The sequence below is a fragment of the Pogona vitticeps genome, chromosome 2, assembly GCF_051106095.1.
Source record: "Pogona vitticeps strain Pit_001003342236 chromosome 2, PviZW2.1, whole genome shotgun sequence".
NCBI classification, from domain to species: Eukaryota; Metazoa; Chordata; class Lepidosauria; order Squamata; family Agamidae; genus Pogona; species Pogona vitticeps.
Genome location: NC_135784.1, coordinates 9,570,421 through 9,590,266, shown reverse-complemented (window position 1 = coordinate 9,590,266; position 19,846 = coordinate 9,570,421). Strand labels below are relative to the sequence as shown.

The following is a 19,846-nucleotide window of genomic DNA, read 5'->3' as shown; positions in this document are numbered from 1 at the left end:
AAACTCAACATGAAAAAAACTAAGATCGTGGCCACTGGTCCCATCACCTCCTGGGAAATAGAAGGGGAAGACATGGAGGCAGTGACAGATTTTATATTCCTGGGCTCCGTGATCACTGCAGATGGAGACAGCAGCCACGAAATTAAAAGACGCCTGCTTCTTGGGAGGAAAGCGATGACAAATCTTGACAGCATCTTAAAAAGCAGAGACATCACATTGCCAACAAAAGTCCGAATAGTCAAAGCTATGGTTTTTCCTGTTGTGATGTATGGAAGTGAGAGCTGGACCATAAAGAAAGCTGACCGCCGAAGAATTGATGCCTTTGAATTGTGGTGCTGGAGGAGGCTCTTGAGAATCCCCTGGACTGCAAGGAGAACAAACCTATCAGTTCTAAAGGAAATCAACCCTGAATGCTCACTTGAAGGACAGATCCTGAAGCTGAGGCTCCAGTACTTTGGCCATCTCATGAGAAGAAAAGAGTCCTTGGAAAAAACCTTGATGTTAGGAAGGTGTGATGGCAAGAGGAGAAGGGGACGACCGAGGATGAGATGGCTGGACAGTGTCTGCGAAGCAACCAACATGAACCTGACACAACTCCGGGAGGCAGTAGAAGACAGGAGGGCCTGGCGTGCTCTGGTCCATGGGGTCACGAAGAGTCGGACACGACTAAATGACTAAACACACAAGAGATAAAGGGAACAACAGGGAAGTTTGGCCTTGGAGTTCAGAACGAAGCAGGACAAAGGCTAATAGTGTTTTGTCAAGAGACTGAGGTGGACTGATCTTTTCCAATCCTCTGGCCACTGTTGAGTTTTCCAAACTTGCTGGCATATTGAGTCTTAACAGCGTCATCTTTTAAGATTTTAAATACAGTGGTGTCTTGCTAGACGATTGCTTCATTTAACGATGAATTCGCTTTAGGATGAAGTTTTCGGAGTGATCTTGCGCTTCGTTTAACGATGTTTCCTATGGGCAATTTTCGCTTTACCATGTTAGGGACCTTGCCTCGCAAGACGATTAAATTTTAGGTCCCTGTTTTTCGCTTTACGATGTTTTTGACAGCTTGGTCTTGCTTCACTTTACGAGTCTTTTAATGGTCTGTTTCGTTAGACCGCTTTCTTTGCTAGCAAACCGCATTTTGCTTAACGATGTTTCCTATGGAAATTTTTGCTTAACGATGACAATCCGTTCCCATTGGAACGGATTATCAGATTTTCAATGCATTTCAATGGGAAAACGTGTTTCCCAAGACGATGTTTTCGCTAAACAGCGATTTTCATGGAACGAATTAACATAGTCTTGCGAGGCACCACTTCCACTGGCCTTGTTGTTAGCCATTCTTTCTAAGGCCCACTTGATTGTCTAAGATAGAAGGAGTACAGTGGTACCTCGCTACACAATGACCCCGCTGTACGACGAATCCGCAGGACAATGACTTTTTTGTGTTTGCTATAGCCTTGCAAAGAAAAATACTGCATAGGAACCTGGAATGTAAGATCTATGAACCTTGGGAAACTGTAGGTGGTCAAATAGGAGATGGCAAGAATAAACATCGACATCCTGGGCATGAGTGAACTAAAATGGACAGGAATAGGCGAATTCAGCTCAGATGATTATCATATCTACTACTGTGGGCAAGAATCCTGTAGAAGGGATGGAGTGGCCCTCATAGTCCACAAAAGAGTGGGAAAAGCTGTAATGGGATACAATCTCAAAAATGATAGAATGATGTCAATACGAATCCAAGGCAGACCTTTCAACATCACAATAATCCAAGTTTATGCACCAACCACCAGTGCTGAAGAGACTGAAATTGAACAATTTTATGAAGATTTAAAACACCTTCTAGAACTGACACCAAAGAAAGATGTTCTTCTCATTCTAGGGGACTGGAATGCTAAAGTAGGGAGCCAAGAGGAGAAGGGAAGCAAAATGCAAGGGAGATAGGGCGCCTTGGAAAAAACCTTGATGTTAGGAAAGTGTGACGGCAAGAGGAGAAGGGGACGACTGAGGATGAGATGGCTGGACAGTGTCTGCGAAAAGTCCTGTTGATTATGGAGGTTAAAAGCATGCAGAAGTCTACTATATCCCTTTGACTTTTACTTCTGGTGAATTGTTACTTCCAGCACACGTTTTCTGGGCTTTAGTAACAGCCATTGGTAGTGTTTATATGTGCTGTTGAATCACACCTGCAACCAGGAGAGTTAGAGCTGTCTGCATATCCTAGTGCAGATCCTAGTGTGGTTTCTTTATTTGGTTGTTGTGGGACTCCAGTCTGAGCCCAGCTTGGGTTGCCCAGCGCGGCGCGGCTTCCAGCAGCGGCGGCAGCAGGGTAGGGGGTGTCCGGATGCTTTCCAGTGCTTCTCTGCCTGGAAGGCATCCGGAGTTCCCCATTCTACCGCCGCTGGGAGCCAAGCCGCGCCCGGCTATCCCAGCCATGGTTGGACTCCCAGGAGTCCAACCATGGATAGGAAACCCGGCGTGGCGCAGCTCCAAGCGGCGGCGGTAGCGTAGGGGTGTCCGGATGCCTCGGAGCTTTCTGCACCACATCGGAGGAAGCCATTTCAGAGCTCCGAAAGCAAGAAGGCAGGGAGAAAAGGCAGGAAATTCGAATTTCCAGCCTTTTTCTCACTGCCTGTTTGCCTTCCATGCTCTCAAAGGGCTTTCCCCCCGACATTGGAGAAAGCCCTTTGAGAGCTCGGAAGGCTCTCAGCGGCGGCGGGGGCAGGGTAGGGTGGATCCGGATGGCTTCCAGGTGAAGCACTGGAAGGCATCCAGACCCCCCTACCCTGCCGCCGCTGCCGCTTGGAGCCGCGCGGCGCCAGGTTTCCCAGCCATGGTCGGACTCCTGGGAGTCCAACCATGGCTGGGATAGCCGGGCGTGGCGCGGCTCCCGGTGGGTGCGTGGGACCTCCAAAGGCCTTCCCTTCCTCCATGGGAGGCCTCTTGGATGTCCCCCCCCCACTGCCAATAGTGCCTGCAAAGCACTATCAGCAGCGGCAGGAGACCTCCGAGAGGCCACTGGCAGCCACGCCGAAGCCTTCGGAGTCCTCCAACAGCAGCGATGGTGGCGGCGGCAGACCCCTTGAAGACTTCAGAAAGGTAAAGTGTTTTTTTAATTTTTAAATTTTTTTTTCTGTGTGTGTGTGGGTTCTTGGGCCAGATACGGATTAATAGGTTTTCAATGCATTCCTATGGGGAATGCATTTTCAACCAACGAACCTTTCGACCTACGGACTCCGTTCTAATACAGATTAATTCCATAGGTCGAGACCCCACTGTAATAACACATCCTCAAACTTGAAGTATTTTCCTTAAAAAAAACCTAACCCATAAATCCTCATTGCTACATTTAATAATATTTTCTCCCTCTTTTTGGTAAGATCCTACCTGGCCATGGTTAAGTGCGAAGGCCTGCACCTTGGAAAAAGAAACAAATTGCACAGTTACAAGGTGGGAGATACTTGGCTCAGCAAAACTATGAGCAAGAGATGACAGAGTTGGTAGCGTGCCAGGTGTGCCAAAGCCTTGTCCTTATCCAGTCCAATGGTCATGCACAGCAATATCAACAGAGTTCAGTCCATGAATCAGTTCAGTAGTCAATGTCCTTGTAAATCCATCCAGCAGCATTTCTTCTTCTCCACAATCCACATCACGACGCCACAAGAGTGTGAATGCTGAGGCTGCTGGCTTTATTCCAGCTTCATCCAATCCTTGGTTTTCTCTCACAGCTGTTACAAGTTTCACCATGTATATCTTGTATCTTCACAGCTGTATAAATCATTATTTTTCAGGCTTTCTTTCCATAGATCCTTACAATTACTTACAGTATTTCAGGCTCTTTACAACTAGTTTCACAAAACTGTATTAACAATTCCCATCAGGTTCTTATCAGACCTGTCAATCTCCTCCAATTGTTCATGCAGTTTTGTTTACATGTATACTTTCTTAAATCATTTTTCATTTTTACATTACACATATACATAATCAGTCTTTATTTTATTCCTAACATAATACATGAATGTTCATGTTTTGTTGCTCCAATTACTTTGGTCATACAATCAGCAACATTATGCCCTGTTGCACAATAAATCAGCTTTATCAAACCTTTTTCTATGCTCTGTTTTACATTTTGGTATCTAATGTCTGTGTGTTTTTAGAAGTTTCAATATTTTGTTTTTCTGAGATATCTTAAATCCCTGAGAACAGTGGTTCTTAACCTTTTTGAAATAAACGCCCCCTTGGGCCATTGAGGAAGATATCATGCCCCCCTCCCCACGTTAAAAAAGTACAATACTAAGAGATACACAAAATGTTTTACAGAGCACAACAAGAATTCAAAAACGAAGCAAACATTGTCCCACTGTATAAGAACAAAGGAGACAGGGGCGACTGCAATAACTACCCTGGTTGCTTGCCTGTGTTGTGCTGAAGAGATTCCAGGTGCTTGCAGATAGAGTCTGTCCAGAATCACAGTGTGGATTTTGAGCTAAGGCCTTTGATTTAATTAGCAGAGATGGCCTTTTTAAAATACTTCCCAAGACTGGATGTCCATCTCGATTCCTTAACATAATCAGGTCCTTTTATGAGGGAATGAAGGACACCGTAGTTTTTGATGGCTCAACATCAGATCCCTTTGATATCGGATTCCAGAAGATCTCCTATATGGAGAATTAGTGCAGTGAAATTGCCCCAGAGGGAGACCCCAGCTGAGATACAAAGATATCTGCAAGCGGGATCTGAAGGCCTTAGGAATGGACCTCAACAGATGGGAAACCCTGACTTCTGGGCGTTCAGCCTGGAGTCAGGCGGTGCATCATGGCCTCTCCCAATTTGAAGAGACCCTTGTCCAGCAGGCCAAGGCAAAGAGGCAGTCCTGAAAGCAGCAAAATCAGGGAGCTGGACAGGGGACAGATTATGTTTGTCTTCAGTGTGGAAGGGATTGTCACTCTCGAATTGGCCTTCTCAGCCACACTAGACACTGTTCCAAGTCCTCCATACAGAGCACGTTACCATAGTCTCTCAAGACTGAAGGATGCCTAATCAATCAATGGGCAAAACCCAAAACAAGACATGAAAATGAAAAAAAGGGTGCTGATGTTTTTATCTAGTGGAAGTCACTCCACTGATAGAAGGCGCTGTCCCTTTCAGAAGAGGGAAGACAGTTTTCAGTGATGCCCCTCCCACTTCAGATCTGCTGTTAAGTGTGAGTTGGGTAACTGAGTTTGGTGTGGTGGCAATGGAGAATGAGGACAGCACAGGAGAAAGAAAATTGGGGTAGGGAAGCAGCCTAATTTCTCCTTCCACCAGCAAGATGATCCTTACTGGACACAAACCTGTGTATTCCAAAGCTCGAAAAATGCATCTTGATAAAAGTTTCGCTTTATCTTCCACAAACTACCTCTGATATTTAAATGTGGCTAAAGGGTGGCAATTAAAAACAATATGTCTCCATGGCTTCTGGCCACATCCTGATGAAAACATAGCCAGGACTATGTATTAATGGCCCATTCTAGTTTCACCAAGAGTTAGTCTTCATTGTTGTTGTTTAGTCATTTAGTCATGTCCGACTCTTCGTGACCCCATAGACCAGAGCATGCCAGGCCCTCCTGTATTCCACTGCCTCCTGGAGTTGGGTCAAATTCATGTTGGTTGCTTCGATGACACTGTCCAACCATCTCATCCTCTGTCGTCCCCTTCTCCTCTTGCCCTCACACTTTCCTAACATCAAGGTCTTTTCCAAGGAGGCTTCTCTTCTCATGAGACGGCCAAAGTATTGGAGCCTCAGCTTCAGGATCTGTCCTTCCAGTGAGCACTCAGGGTTGATTTCCTTCAGAATGGATAGGTTTGTTCTCCTTGCAGTCCAGGGGACTCTCAAGAGCCTCCTCCAGCACCACAATTCAAAAGCATCAATTCTTCGGTGGTCAGCTTGCTTTATGGTCCAGCTCTCGCTTCCATACATCACAACAGGAAAAACCATAGCTTTAACCATGTGGACTTTTTCAGTAAGGTGATGTCTCTGCTTTTTAGATGCTGCCTAGGTTTGTCATCGCTTTCCTCCCAAAAAGCAGGCGTCTTTTAATTTCGTGGCTGCTGTCTCCATCTGCAGTGATCATGGAGCCCAGGAAAGCAAAATATGGCACTGCCTCCATATCTTCCCCTTCTATTTTCCAGGAGATGAAGGGACCGGTGGCCATGATCTTAGGGTTTTTTTATGTTATGCTTCAGACAATTTTTTGCAATCTCCTCTCACCCTCATTAAAAGGTTCGTTAATTCCTCCTCACTTTCTGCCATCAGAGTGGTATCATTTGCATATCTGAGCTTGTTGATATTTCTTCCGGCAATCATGATTCCAGCTAGGGATTCCTCCAGTCCAGCCTTTGATGTATTCTGCATATAAGTCCAATAAGCTTTATCTCTTGACTCCCTGCTTTAGCATTCCAGTCCCCTAGAATAAAGAACATCTTTCTTTGGTGTCAGTTCTAGAAGGTGTTGTAAGTCTTAATATAATTGGTCAATTTCAGCCTCTTCAGCATTGGTGGTTGGTGCATAGACTTGGATTACTGTGATGTTGAAAGGTCTGCCTTGGATTCCTATTGAAATCATTCTATCATTTTTGAGATTATATCCCAGTATAGCTTTTCTCACTCTTTTGCTGACTATGAGGGCGACACCATTTCTTCTATGGGATTCTTGCCCACAATAGTAGATATGGTAATCGTCTGAACTGCATTCTCCCATTCCCATCCACTTTACTTCACTGACGCCAAGGATGTCAATGTTTATTCTTGCCATCTCCTGTTTGGCGACATCCAGCTTACTAGGGTTCATAGATCTTACATTCCAGGTTCCTGTGCAGTATTTTTCTTTGCAGCATCGGATTTTCCTTTCACTTCCAGGCACGTCCACAGCTGAGCGCCTTTCGGCTTTGGCCCAACTACTTCATTAGCTCTGGAGCTACTTGTCCTTGTCCTCCGCTCTTCTGCAGTAGCATGTTGGACACCTTCCGACCTGAGGGCCCCATCTTCCAGCATCATATCTTTTAGCGTTTTGTTTCTGTTCATGGGGTTTTCTTGGCTGAAAAAGCTGTCGAATTCCCACCCACCCAGGATGGACCCGAGCCAGCCCTGTCCCTAGAAATCCTGCCGCGCCACCCCAAACCTACCTGTTTCTCTCTGTGCTTCCCTTGCAATGGGTGGGAAGGTGGGCGGGAAGGCAGGACAAACGGGGCTCGTCTCTCCCTCCCCACCAGGGTGCGAGGCAGCACATCAGCGGGCAAGGACGGGTACCCGAGATACCCTTTCCTTCCACCCAATCCACACTTGGTGCTCACCTAAGGGAGAAAGGCGAGATGTGGCAGGCAGAAAGAGCTGGATTGTCTGGCATTGGCGGCCCCCCGATCTACTGCCAGCACCGCGGCTGCAGCCACCTTCACAGGTTTGGGTCGCTCCAGCGCCCCCTTTTGTTCCGCCGCCCCTTTTCGTTCTACCACCCCCCTGAAAAATGAAATCGCCCCTGGGGGGCATTATTGCCCACTTTAAGAACCACTGCCTTAGAGTCTCAATTTCAACTCCTAGGTAGTTACTGATCTCTCCCAGATCTCTTAAACTGTAATTTTTCTTTAGCATTTTTATAATGTTTTCAGCAGATATTTCTCATTTTTGGTAAATATTGCAATATTATCTAAAAATTAGAATAATTGCTTGTTCATCTTTCTTAATAAATAAACATGGATCTGCTATCCCTTGCAGGAACCCATTACTCTTGACTGTTTTGGAAAGATGCTGGTTCCATTCATATCCACTCTGCTTTAATCCATACAAACTGTTCTTTAGTATCCAACATTTACCTTCACTATTATTTATGCTGTGAAGGTAAATGTTGGATTCCTTTCAGCCAGTAACGCCTGACTCTGTGGCCAGGGTGCTTGACCGCTGTCGAGCCACCACCTCCTCCTTGAACAACAGAATGGGCCACAGCAAAAATAAATGGGTCTTTCCTTGAGGGCAGGTTCCCACCTGCCCTCAAGGAGACACCCATTAGGCCCATAAGAAAGAAACCTAGTTTGGCGGCAGATTAAATTGGCAATTATAGACCCATCACCAATGTTTCTTTCATGAGCAAAGTGGTGAAGAGGGTGGTGGCAGATCAGCTTCAGGCACTCTTGAATGAAACAGATGCCCTGGATCCATTCCAGTCAGGTTTCAGGCCACGTCACGGCACAGAGATGGCATTTGTCGCCCTGTATGATGACTTGTTAAGGGAGGCTGACAGGCAAAATGTCTCTGTTGGTTCCCCTCTACATCTCGGCGGCCTTTGAGGTTTGGGACCTCGATACTTGGGGGAAAGCCTGCTCCCACCAAGATCTACCCGGACCACCCACGCGAGCCAGGAGGTGAGGCTGAGGAGCCTGATGCCGAGGGAGGCCTGGAGCGAAAAGACTCAAAATCGGGCCTTCTCAGCGGTGGCTCCTCACCTTTGGAAGAATCTTCCTCCTGAGATTCACGTGGCCCCTTTGCCGCTTTACATGTAAAACATGGCTTTACATCCAGGCCTTCCCTCCTGCCAGCATTTAATTTAATTTTCTTTCTCTTGGCTATCTATTATTTATTATCCATTGGAATGTTTTGTTAGTAATGATGTTAATGGATGTATATTATTTTAATTATATATATGTTTGTCGTTAGCCACCCAGAGTGGTATAATATACCAGATGGGTGGGATGTAAATCAAATAAATAAATAAATAAATAAATAAATAAATAAATAAATAGTTGTTGTGGGTTTTTCGGGCTTCTTGGCTGTGTTCTGAAAGTGGTTCTTCCTAACGTTTTGTCAGTCTCTGTGGCCGGCATCTTCAGAGGACAGCAAACTGTTTTGCACAGTTTGCTGTCCTCTGAAGATTCCGGCCACAGAGACTGGCAAAACGTTAGGAAGAACCACTTTCAGAACACGGCCAAGAAGCCCGAAAAACCCACAACAACCATTAGATCCTGGCCGTGAAAGCCTTCGCGAATACAAAATAAACAAACAAACAAACAAACAAACAAACAAATAAATATGGGTGGTGTTTTCATATAAATTTTATGTTGAAGATCAGCATATAGGTACGCAGTTTCAATATCAATATGCCTTGACACTAAGTTATGTTTTGCAGCATAAGTTAACACAAATCTCAGTGTTTCAGGCCTCAAATCAGGTGAGAATACCTGATCATAGTCATTAGATGTCTGTGAATAGCCTTTAGCTACTAATCTAGCTCGGTACCTCAGATTCCCATCTGCATCAACTTTTCTTTTAAATATCCACCTGGATCCTATTACCTTAGTGTTGGCAGGTTGTTGTATTTCTTCATATACACTAAGTGTTTGCTTGAACTGCAGGCAAAACATCGCTTTCCTGGTTGAGTAATTGCAGCTGTTACCTCCTCCTCCTCCCCAAGTTCTTTTGGCATGTTTCTTTGAAGTTTATACTGAAGTTTATACTCAAATCGTTTATGGGCTGAGGATAGTGTTGAGAGAGAGAAGGATAATGTTCCTACAGCGGTGACTGTTCCTGTTGCACCATCAGTTGTGAACACCACAACAGCTACCACAGCCTTGACTACTACTACTTCTGGCACTGTGTCCTCAACATCAGAGGTCAGAGAGAGACGCAGGTACGTAAAAATTTTGAGAATAATACTTCTTTTGGGCGGAGTGATTCTTTAGTGGAGGGTAAAGAAATTCTCACTCAACATGTATTGGTATAGTGACAGCTAATTCAAGCTTTGCTCACATATAAATGCATGTCTAATTGGAAACTTGTACTCTCTTATAGGGTCATGGCAGTCACCACTTTTCCAAGTTGGAGCCTCTCTATGACCTGGTTCACATAAATCTCTGGCATTTCTTAAAATTAATCTCTGCCATTTCTTAAAATTAATTAAAATTAAGGAGAAGGAAAACTCTGATTTCAAACCTCCACTGCCTTGTGGCTATATCCACTCATGGAAAAGGCTTCAGGAGTTAACCTCGAGGCAAAATCCGGAGCTGGAGTCCCGAAGGCAGCATGTATCGTTCTGCCAACTCCTGCGACACTGCTGGAACCAGTTGTACTGGCTCCTGCCTTTCCATTGGACCATTTCAGCAATGTGGAGAGGGGGGATCTGCTGTTTGGGTAACAGCCTATCCTCCATATTACCTTACCCGGGCTTCATGCTCTGGAGAGGACACCCCTCAATTCAGAGCATGTTACCATAGTCTCTCGAGACTGAAGGATGCCTATGCCTATGCCTATACTGATTAGAGGGTTTAGTGTCACGGAGTTGCATATTATCTTTCCTTTTCTGTTCCTCCTCCAAAAGCCTACTAGTTACATTCAAAACAGTCAGTTCAGCTTGGGGTAGAACTTCCAAATTTGACACAAATTGATCATATGTCTGGTCTAATGAAGAAAGAATAATGGAAGCTTCTTGCAGCTCTATAAATACAACATTCTTTTCTCTTAAATCCATGAGCATTCCTTTCATTTCCTCTAAATGGTGCAGCATACTTTCACCTGCTTGTAACCTTGTACAAAATAATTTCCTTGCAAGCTGTATCTGACTCCCAACGCTGACTCGTACAAAGAGTCCCCTTAGATCCTCCCACGCCTGCTTCGCTGAAGTCAAGCCTCTAAGATGGATTAGGAGACGGTCTTCTAGAATCAAGCCAATTATTGCAAGTGCTTTATTAATAAGTTTCTTCTTTCTTTCATTTAACACAGCTGGTGGACTTTCAACTATATCTCATAATGACTCTTTCTGGAGAAGTAGCTGGATTTTTTTCCTGGCATGTGGGGTAATTCTCCCCATTCAGTTTCGTTATTGTCAGTCCCGATATCATGATTTCACTGGCCATTTCTCAGACTGTAGATTAAAGCTGTTTTATTTACTGCTGCTGCTTGGCTCACTCCCTCTGGGTTCCTTCAGGTCAGCGTTCACCTTGGCAGTGTATTCCTGGGCCCATAATCATTGACAGAGTTGGTAGCATGCCAAGTGTGCCAAAGCCTTGTCCTTATCCAGTCCAATGGTCATGCACAGCAATATCAACAGAGTTCAGTCCATGAATCAGTTCAGTAGTCAATGTCTTTGTAAATCCGTCCAGCAGCATTTCTTCTTCTCCACGATCCACATCACACCACGACGCCACAAGAGTGTGAATGCTGAGGCTGCTGGCTTTATCCCAGCTTCATCCAATCCTTGGTTTTCTCTCACAGCTGTTACAAGTTTCACCATGTATATCTTGTATCTTCACAGCTGTGTAAATCATTATTTTTCAGGCTTTCTTTCCATAGATCCTTACAATTACTTACAGTATTTCAGGCTCTTTACAACTAGTTTCACAAAACTGTATTAACAATTCCCATCAGGTTCTTATCAGACCTGTCAAGACGGATGTTAGAATTGTTGTAGATCGCAAGCTAAATATGAGCCAATAGTGGCTTTTTCTTAATCAAGGTTCTCCAACTCTTCCTTCCCTTTCTCCTTTCATCGGTTCACCATTTTTAATATATTTATGGAATTGCAATGCCTTTAAATTAAGTACTGTACAGTGGATTGCTGCCTTGTCGTGGCGAAGGGGCTTGAGTAACTCAGAGAAGCTATGGGCTATGCCGTACAGGGACACCCAAGACGGACAGGACAAAGTGGAGAGTTCCGACTAAACGCAATCCACCTGGAGTAGGACCTGGCAATGCCACTCCAGTATCTTTGCCAAGAATGCCCCGTGATCAGAAACAAAAGGAAAAAAGATATGACGCTGGAAGATGGGCCCCTCAGGTCGGAAGGCGTCCAACATGATACTGAGGAAGAGCGGAGGACAAGGACAAGTAGCTCCAGAGCTAATGAAGTGGTTGGGCCAAAGCCGAAAGGACGCTCAGCTGTGGACGTGCCTGGAAGTGAAAGGAAAGTCCAATGCTGTAAAGAAAAATACTGCATAGGAACCTGGAATGTAAGATCTATGAACCTTGGGAAGCTGGAGGTGGTCAAACAGGAGATGGCAAGAATAAACATCGACATCCTGGGCATCAGTGAACTAAAATGGACAGGAATGGGCGAATTCAGCTCAGATGATTATCATATCTACTACTGTGGGCAAGAATCCCGTAGAAGGGATGGAGTGGCCCTCATAGTCCACAAAAGAGTGGGAAAAGCTGTAATGGGATACAATCTCAAAAATGATAGAATGATGTCAATACGAATCCAAGGCAGACCTTTCAACATCACAATAATCCAAGTTTATGCACCAACCACCAGTGCTGAGGAGACTGAAATTGAACAATTTTATGAAGATTTAAAACATCTTCTAGAACTGACACCAAAGAAAGATGTTCTTCTCATTCTAGGGGACTGGAATGCTAAAGTAGGGAGCCAAGAGATAAAGGGAACAACAGGGAAGTTTGGCCTTGGAGTTCAGAACGAAGCAGGACAAAGGCTAATAGAGTTTTGTCAAGAGAATAAGCTAGTCACCAGAAACACTCTTTTCCAACAACACAAGAAGCGACTCTATACATGGAAATCACCAGATGGGCAATATCAAACCAGATTGATTATATTCTCTGCAGCAAAAGATGGAGAAGCTCTATACAGTCAGCAAAAACAAGACCTGGAGCTGACTGCAGCTCTGATCATCAGCTGCTCATAGCCAAACTCAAGCTTAGACTGAAGAGAGTAGGAAAAACCACTGGGCCACTCAGGTATAATCTAAACCAAATCCCTTATGAATACACAGTGGAAGTAAAGAACAGATTTAAGGAACTAGATTTGGTGGACAGAGTGCCTGAAAAACTTTGGATAGAGGCTCGTAACATTGTCCAGGAGGCAGCAACAAAAACCATCCCAAAGAAAAGGAAATGCAAGAAATCAAAGTGGCTGTCCAATGAGGCCTTAGAAATAGCAGAGAGGAGAAGGGAAGCAAAATGCAAGGGAGATAGGGAAAGTTACCCAAAAAATTGAATGCAGACTTCCAAAGAATAGCAAGGAGAGACAAGAGGGCCTTCTTAAATGAACAATGCAAAGAAATAGAGGAAAATAACAGAAAAGGAATGACCAGAGATCTGTTCAGGAAAATTGGAGATATTAGAGGAATATTTTGCGCAAAGATGAACATGATAAAAGACAAAAATGGGAGAGACCTCACAGAAGCAGAAGACGTCAAGAAGAGGTGGCAAGAATACACAGAGGAATTATATCAGAAAGATGTGGATATCCCGTACAACCCAGACAATGTAGTTGCTGACCTTGAGCCAGACATCCTGGAGAGCGAAGTCAAGTGGGCCTTAGCCTGGCTAACAACAAGGCCAGTGGAGGTGATGGCATTCCAGTTGAACTATTTAAAATCTTGAAAGATGATGCTGTTAAGGTGCAACATTCAATATGCCAGCAAGTTTGGAAAACCCAACAGTGGCCAGAGGATTGGAAAAGATCAGTCTACATCCCAATCCCAAAGAAAGGCAGTGCCAAAGAATGCTCCAACTACCGTATAATTGCAAGCCAGAATTAAGATTGCCGGAAGAAATATCAACAACCTCCGATATGCAGATGATACCACTCTGATGGCAGAAAGTGAGGAGGAATTAAAGAACTTTGTAATGAGAGTGAAAGAGGAGAGTGCAAAAAACGGTCTGAAACTCAACATGAAAAAAACTAAGACCATGCACTGGTCCCATCACCTCCTGGGAAATAGAAGGGGAAGACATGGAGGCAGTGACAGATTTTATTTTCCTGGGCTCCATGATCACTGCAGATGCAGACAGCAGCCCCAAAATTAAAAGACGCCTTCTTCTTGGGAGGAAAGCGATGACAAATCTTGACAGAATCTTGAAAAGCAGAGACATCACATTGCCATCAAAAGTCCGAATACTCAAAGCTATGGTTTTTCCTGTTGTGATGTATGGAAGTGAGAGCTGGACTATAAAGAAAGCAGACCGCCGAAGAATTGATGCCTTTGAATTGTGGTGCTGGAGGAGGCTCTTGAGAATCCCCTGGACTGCAAGGAGAACAAACCTATCAATTCTAAAGGAAATCAACCCTGAGTGCTCACTGGAAGGACAGATCCTGAAGCTGAGGCTCCAGTACTTTGGCCATCTCATGAGAAGAAAAGAGTCCTTGGAAAAAACCTTGATGTTAGGAAGGTGTGACGGCAAGAGGAGAAGGGGACGACCGAGGATGAGATAGCTAGACAGTGTCTGCGAAGCAACCAAAATGAATTTGACACAACTCTGGGAGGCAGTGGAAGATAGGAGGGCCTGGCGTGCTCTGGTCCATGGGGTCACGAAGAGTCGGACACGACTAAACGACTAAACACACAGTGGAGGAAATTTGCATTTAAACCATGGAACCTTTCCAGTAAAACCTCAATTCTAATCAAACCCTGTCCTTGTATTTCTGAGTAAGCTGGCTGTATAGTGGTTTAAATATCTGGTTGCAGAACTAGAGGTTCCCCACTGTGTCTCCCACGGGTAAGGTCAGACTGTGTGGCCTTTGGGAAACTGCACAATCCCAGAGGCAGGGAACGACTTTTGAGTATTCTCTACCTAGAACCCCCTGAAAAAAGGGTTGCCATCAGTCAGAATGGACTTGATGGCCCATGTTTAATATTATTTTGGATAGTGGTTAATTTTAATCAACTATATTTTCCCATCACTACCCCTTTGGAGAGTCCATGCTGTTTTCAAAATAGGGCTAATTTTTCAAATGTTGCCAGTAAAGCCTTCAGGAGACATATGACTTTCAAAGGACTCAGAGCAAATTATTTGGTTTGACCTCCAGTTAGATTCTGTTCTGTGCTACATTTTCAAGACATCTTCTTTTTCTCTTACCAGGTTAAAAAAATTGATGGGCAGAATTATACAGAGCCACTTTTTCTAGCCCTGAAAAGACTCAAGTGTGAAGCTGGGGGGAAAAACCCATGAACTAGAGGAACAAGGGGTTAAATAGACAGCTTCAGACCACTGCCGCTAGTTGACTTTAAAAAAGTCATCCTGGGGAAAAATCATACAAAAACATGGAAAGTGAAAAGAGTTTCTGCGGAAGAAGAAATCTGTGTCCACATCAAAGGAGTCACACTGGGGAGAAACCACATAAATGTATGGAATGTGGAAAGAGCTTCAGTCGGAGTGATACACTTAGGTTACATCAAAGGACCCATACTGGGGAGAAACCACATAAATGCATAGAATGTGGAAAGAGCTTCAGTCGGAGTGCTGACCTTAGATTACATCAAAGGACTCACACTGGGGAAAAACCACATGAATGCATGGAATGTGGAAAGAGCTTCAGTCACAGTGGTGCCCTTAGGATACATCAAAGGACTCATACTGGGGAGAAACCACATAAATGCATAGAATGTGGAAAGAGCTTTAATCAGAGTAGTGAGCTTAGGGTACATCAAAGGACCCATACTGGGGAGAAACCACATAAATGCATGGAATGTGGAAAGAGCTTCAATCAGAGTGGTCAGCTTAGGGTACATCAAAGGACCCATACTGGGGAGAAACCACATAAATGCATGGAATGTGGAAAGAGCTTCAGTCACAGTGGTCACCTTAGGTTACATCAGAGGACTCACACTGGGGAGAAACCACATAAATGCATAGAATGTGGAAAGAGCTTCAGTCACAGTGGTGCCCTTAGGATACATCAAAGGACTCATACTGGGGAGAAACCACATAAATGCATGGAATGTGGAAAGAGCTTCAATGAGAGTGGTCAGCTTAGGGCACATCAAAGGACCCATACTGGGGAGAAACCACATAAATGCATGGAATGTGGAAAGAGCTTCAGTCAGAGTTATAAATTTAGATTACATCAAAGGACCCATACTGGGGAGAAACCGCATAACTGCATTGAATGTGGAAAGAGCTTTAGTTACAGTGCTGACCTTAGGTTACATCAAAGGACTCATACTGGGGAGAAACCACATGAATGCATGGAATGTGGAAAGAGCTTTAGTCAGAGTGGTGCCCTTAGGATACATCAAAGGACTCATACTGGGGAGAAACCACATAAATGCATAGAATGTGGAAAGAGGTTTAGTCACAGTAGCACCCTTAGGTCACATCAAAGGACTCACACTGGGGAGAAACCACATAAATGCTTGGAATGTGGAAAGAGCTTTAGTCGTAGTGGTCACCTTACATCACATCAAAGGACCCATACTGGGGAGAAACCACATAAATGCATTGAATGTGGAAAGAGCTTCAGTCGTAGTGATAAACTTAGGTTACATCAAAGGACCCATACTGGGGAGAAACCACATAAATGCATCGAATGTGGAAAGAGCTTCAGTCGTAGTGATAAACTTAGGTTACATCAAAGGACCCATACTGGGGAGAAACCACATAAATGCATCGAATGTGGAAAGAGCTTTAGTTACAGTGCTGGCCTTAGGTTACATCAAAGGACTCACACCGGGGAGAAACCACATAAATGCATGGAATGTTGAAAGAGCTTCAGTCAGAGTGGTCACCTTAGGTTACATCAGAGGACTCACACTGGGGAGAAACCACATAAATGCATGGAATGTGGAAAGAGCTTTCGTCTGAGTGGTAAACTTAGGTTACATCAAAGGACTCACACTGGGGAGAAACCACATAAATGCATGGAATGTGGAAAGAGCTTCAGTCGTAGTGATAAACTTAAGTTACATCAAAGGACCCATACTGGGGAGAAACCACATAAATGCATGGAATGTGGAAAGAGCTTCAGTCGTAGTGATAAACTTAGGTTACATCAAAGGACTCACACTGGGGACAAACCACATAAATGCATGGAATGTGGAAAGAGCTTTAGTCATAGTGGTGCCTGTAACAGGCAGCCCTGACCTCACCTGTCCATCATGGCTAGGCAGTGAATCATCAGCCAATGGGGTGACAGAGGGTGGAGCTGAAGAGGTAGGAGCTTGAATAAAAAGGTGTGTGAAGAGAGTGTGGGAGATCAGATCTGGAGTGTGAGAGAGAAAGAGCTTGTTTAGAGGCCTGCGTGCCAAAGTGTTCAGTGAGGGAAGTCTGTGATTGATTAAATAAGATACAGTGATTGACATCATGATTAGCTACTTGTGATTTTCATATTTTATTTTGTTATCTCAATAAACTTGTTTTGTTTTGAAGGAAACCTTTGTCCTTCTTAAATAGTCATTACAATTGTTGGCAGTGAGTGAAGTAGTGTGGAGGGCATCCTGAGAAGCCTGAGTTGGCAGTGACATCAGTGGCCTGATGCTACGTCACAATAAAATTGGTGTCCAGCAGCGGGATTCGAAGATCTAGTGAAGCCTTGACTGGAACAGTGCCCAGAGCAGGGGTCTTTAGTTAGGGAGGTCTGAGTGAATGCGTGGGTAACCTTCTAGGACTTGTCTCACGGGCAGCGAGTCTAGTAGAAGGGCGCGGGACCTCAGATTGGGGACTAAGACAGGGAAGCTCTGTGGTGACCATTTCTGTGGAGAGTTGCCCAAAGCAAAATCTGTGGCAGATTGGCTGGCTTGTCCTGAGTTTAGGGAAAACTCTGAGGGGACAAAGTGGAGCCAAGGGCAGTGAGGCTGAGGGGACTCAAAACAGCTAAACCTGGGACAGGGTGAAGCTGTGTGTTTAAGATTTTAGTGCCTGAGGCAGAGAGAGAAATTCTGTCTTTGGTGTGAGGCCTAGTTGGAGGCTGAAGCCTGGTAACAGTAGATAGCTTGCCAGTGAATGAGTGCTGGAAGCTAGATTATATCACAGACACTCACTGACAGGAGAAAAAGTGGACTTTTAAAATCAAGGCTTTTAAAAGGGAATAATAAGCCTTAAGAGAGGAAAATGCCTTTGACTAGAGGCAAGAAAACTGAGCAGGTGCCGTGTGAAACAGCAGCTGGGACAGATTAGGAAAATGGGGATTTTGAGGGAGGTTTTACCTCTGATCAGGAGAGAGAAAACTCCTCAAAGGAAGACCCAACAGAACTCAGAAAGTTGGAATTAGCGCAAGCGCATGAATACAGGTTGAAGGAGCTAGAAATGCAGGCCAAAGCCAAAGCTGAGGAAAGAGCCTTGCAAATGGAGAAAGAGAAAATGGAGATGGAGAAAGAGAAAGAGAAAATGGAGAGGGAGGAAAGACTGAGGCAGAGAGAAATGGATGCCCAATTAGAGAAAGAACATATGGCTTTTGAACTCAGAAGGTTATAATTGGAAAATCAAAACAATAATAACAATAGGGGGGGCAACCCTGAGAGGAGTCAGTTATCTAAGGTAGACCTGAAGAAATTCCCTGTTTTTAGGAAGGGAGATGATCCAGAATCATTCCTTGTGATGTATGAAAGAGTGTGTGAGGATTTTCAAGTGAGGGAATCTGAAAAGATGATTATATTGAGATCCCAAATTAGTGGAGGCCTGGCTGAGATATATGCGGAGATGCCAATCGAATTAATTAAAGATTATACTAAATTCAAAAAGTTAGTGTTTGCCAGGTATGGCATAAACTCAGAACATCTGAGGGAAAAATTCAGGTCACTAACTAAGAAACCTGATGAATCCTACTCAAAATTAGGGGCAAACTTGTACAGATATTTAAACAAATGGCTGTTACAGGAGGGAGTTCAGACAGTTCAGGATCTGGAAAATGTTGTGGGGTTGGAACAGTTTTATTCTCTCTTACATGGTGAACTAGAATATTTGGTAAAGTACAAGAAACCCCAGAATTTGAAACAGGCAGGGGAGATTGCTGATTTCATTTCCCAGATATGAAAAACCAGCTTTTCTGATTGAAAAAGTGTGAGGAAAACTTGGGAGGACTCTAATAAATATCCCAGAGGACAATTCAAAGACCAGCAGAGGGTTGGCAGCCATTTTGGGGTAAAGTCCTCAAAACGGAGCCAAGCCAGAGGGCAAAATTTGGAGGGCAAAGTAGGAAAAGGTCCTGGAAATGACCAATGGAATGTTAGAACCTGCTTTAAATGTAATGAAAAAGGTCATATTGCGTCCCAGTGTGGTAAAAACAGAGAAAACAGAGAATTTTTAGCACAGAAAGTAAATTTAAGCAAACCTAAAGCTGTTTACTGTGTCCAGCAGCAGAGCTCTCTATACAAGATGATAATATTGAACCTGATTTTCCTTTTGCCGAGATTAGACATTGCTTTCTAATTAAAACGGATCAGGAATTATTTAAAACGGCTGGGGACAATATTTGTGTTTTAGATAACAAATACATGGCTCTGAAAGATTCTTGTTCACAAGTAACTCTATGTCACCCAGATATCGTACCTCAGAAATACATTTTAAAAGAAGAACGCATGGCAGTGAAGGGAATAGGACAGATATCGTACCTCAGAAATACATTTTAAAAGAAGAATGCATGGCAGTGAAGGGAATAGGACAAGAAACTGTTATTTTGCCTGTGGCTGAATTACCAATTCGATATCGGGGATGGCAGGGAAATTGGTCCGTAGGAATTTCCTCACAGTTGCCATCGACCATTTTGATTGGTACAGACCTCTCTGAGCATATTAAGAGAGTTCTAGTTCTAACACGTTCACAACAAGAGCAAGCAGAAGCAGCTGAAGAAAAGAGTGACAGTCAGGGGAAGGGAGTGACCGACAATAGAGACACAGCTGAGCTATTTACACTGGATAAGAACAACAAGCAGATCCCACACTAAAATGCTGCTTTGAGAAAGTGTCTGAAATACTGTTAACCCCTGAAACACCTGAAAGTTTCCACCGTGAACAGGGATTATTGTACAGAGAGACCCTGGTAAACCCCACGAAAGGAGGGGAAGATATTCAAAAGCAGTTAGTAGTTCCTGTAAAATACTGCCAGGAAATATTAGAAAGAGGACATTCAGATATATTTGCTGCTCATC

At 44.1% G+C, this 19,846-nt stretch overlaps 2 protein-coding genes across 2 annotated transcripts in view; one reads left to right on the top strand and one right to left on the bottom strand.

The window, feature by feature from the left end:
- LOC140703737 (uncharacterized) overlaps positions 1 to 19,846 on the bottom strand; it is a 465,058-nt gene that overhangs the window by 381,848 nt on the left and 63,364 nt on the right. The gene's annotated exons all lie outside the window — the stretch shown is intronic.
- On the top strand, positions 844 to 17,134 carry LOC110071594 (uncharacterized). Its single transcript, XM_072987401.2, is given in 2 exon segments — positions 844 to 9,658; positions 14,845 to 17,134. A coding segment is annotated over 1 exon segment (1,818 nt). The 5' UTR covers positions 844 to 9,658; positions 14,845 to 15,026; the 3' UTR covers positions 16,845 to 17,134.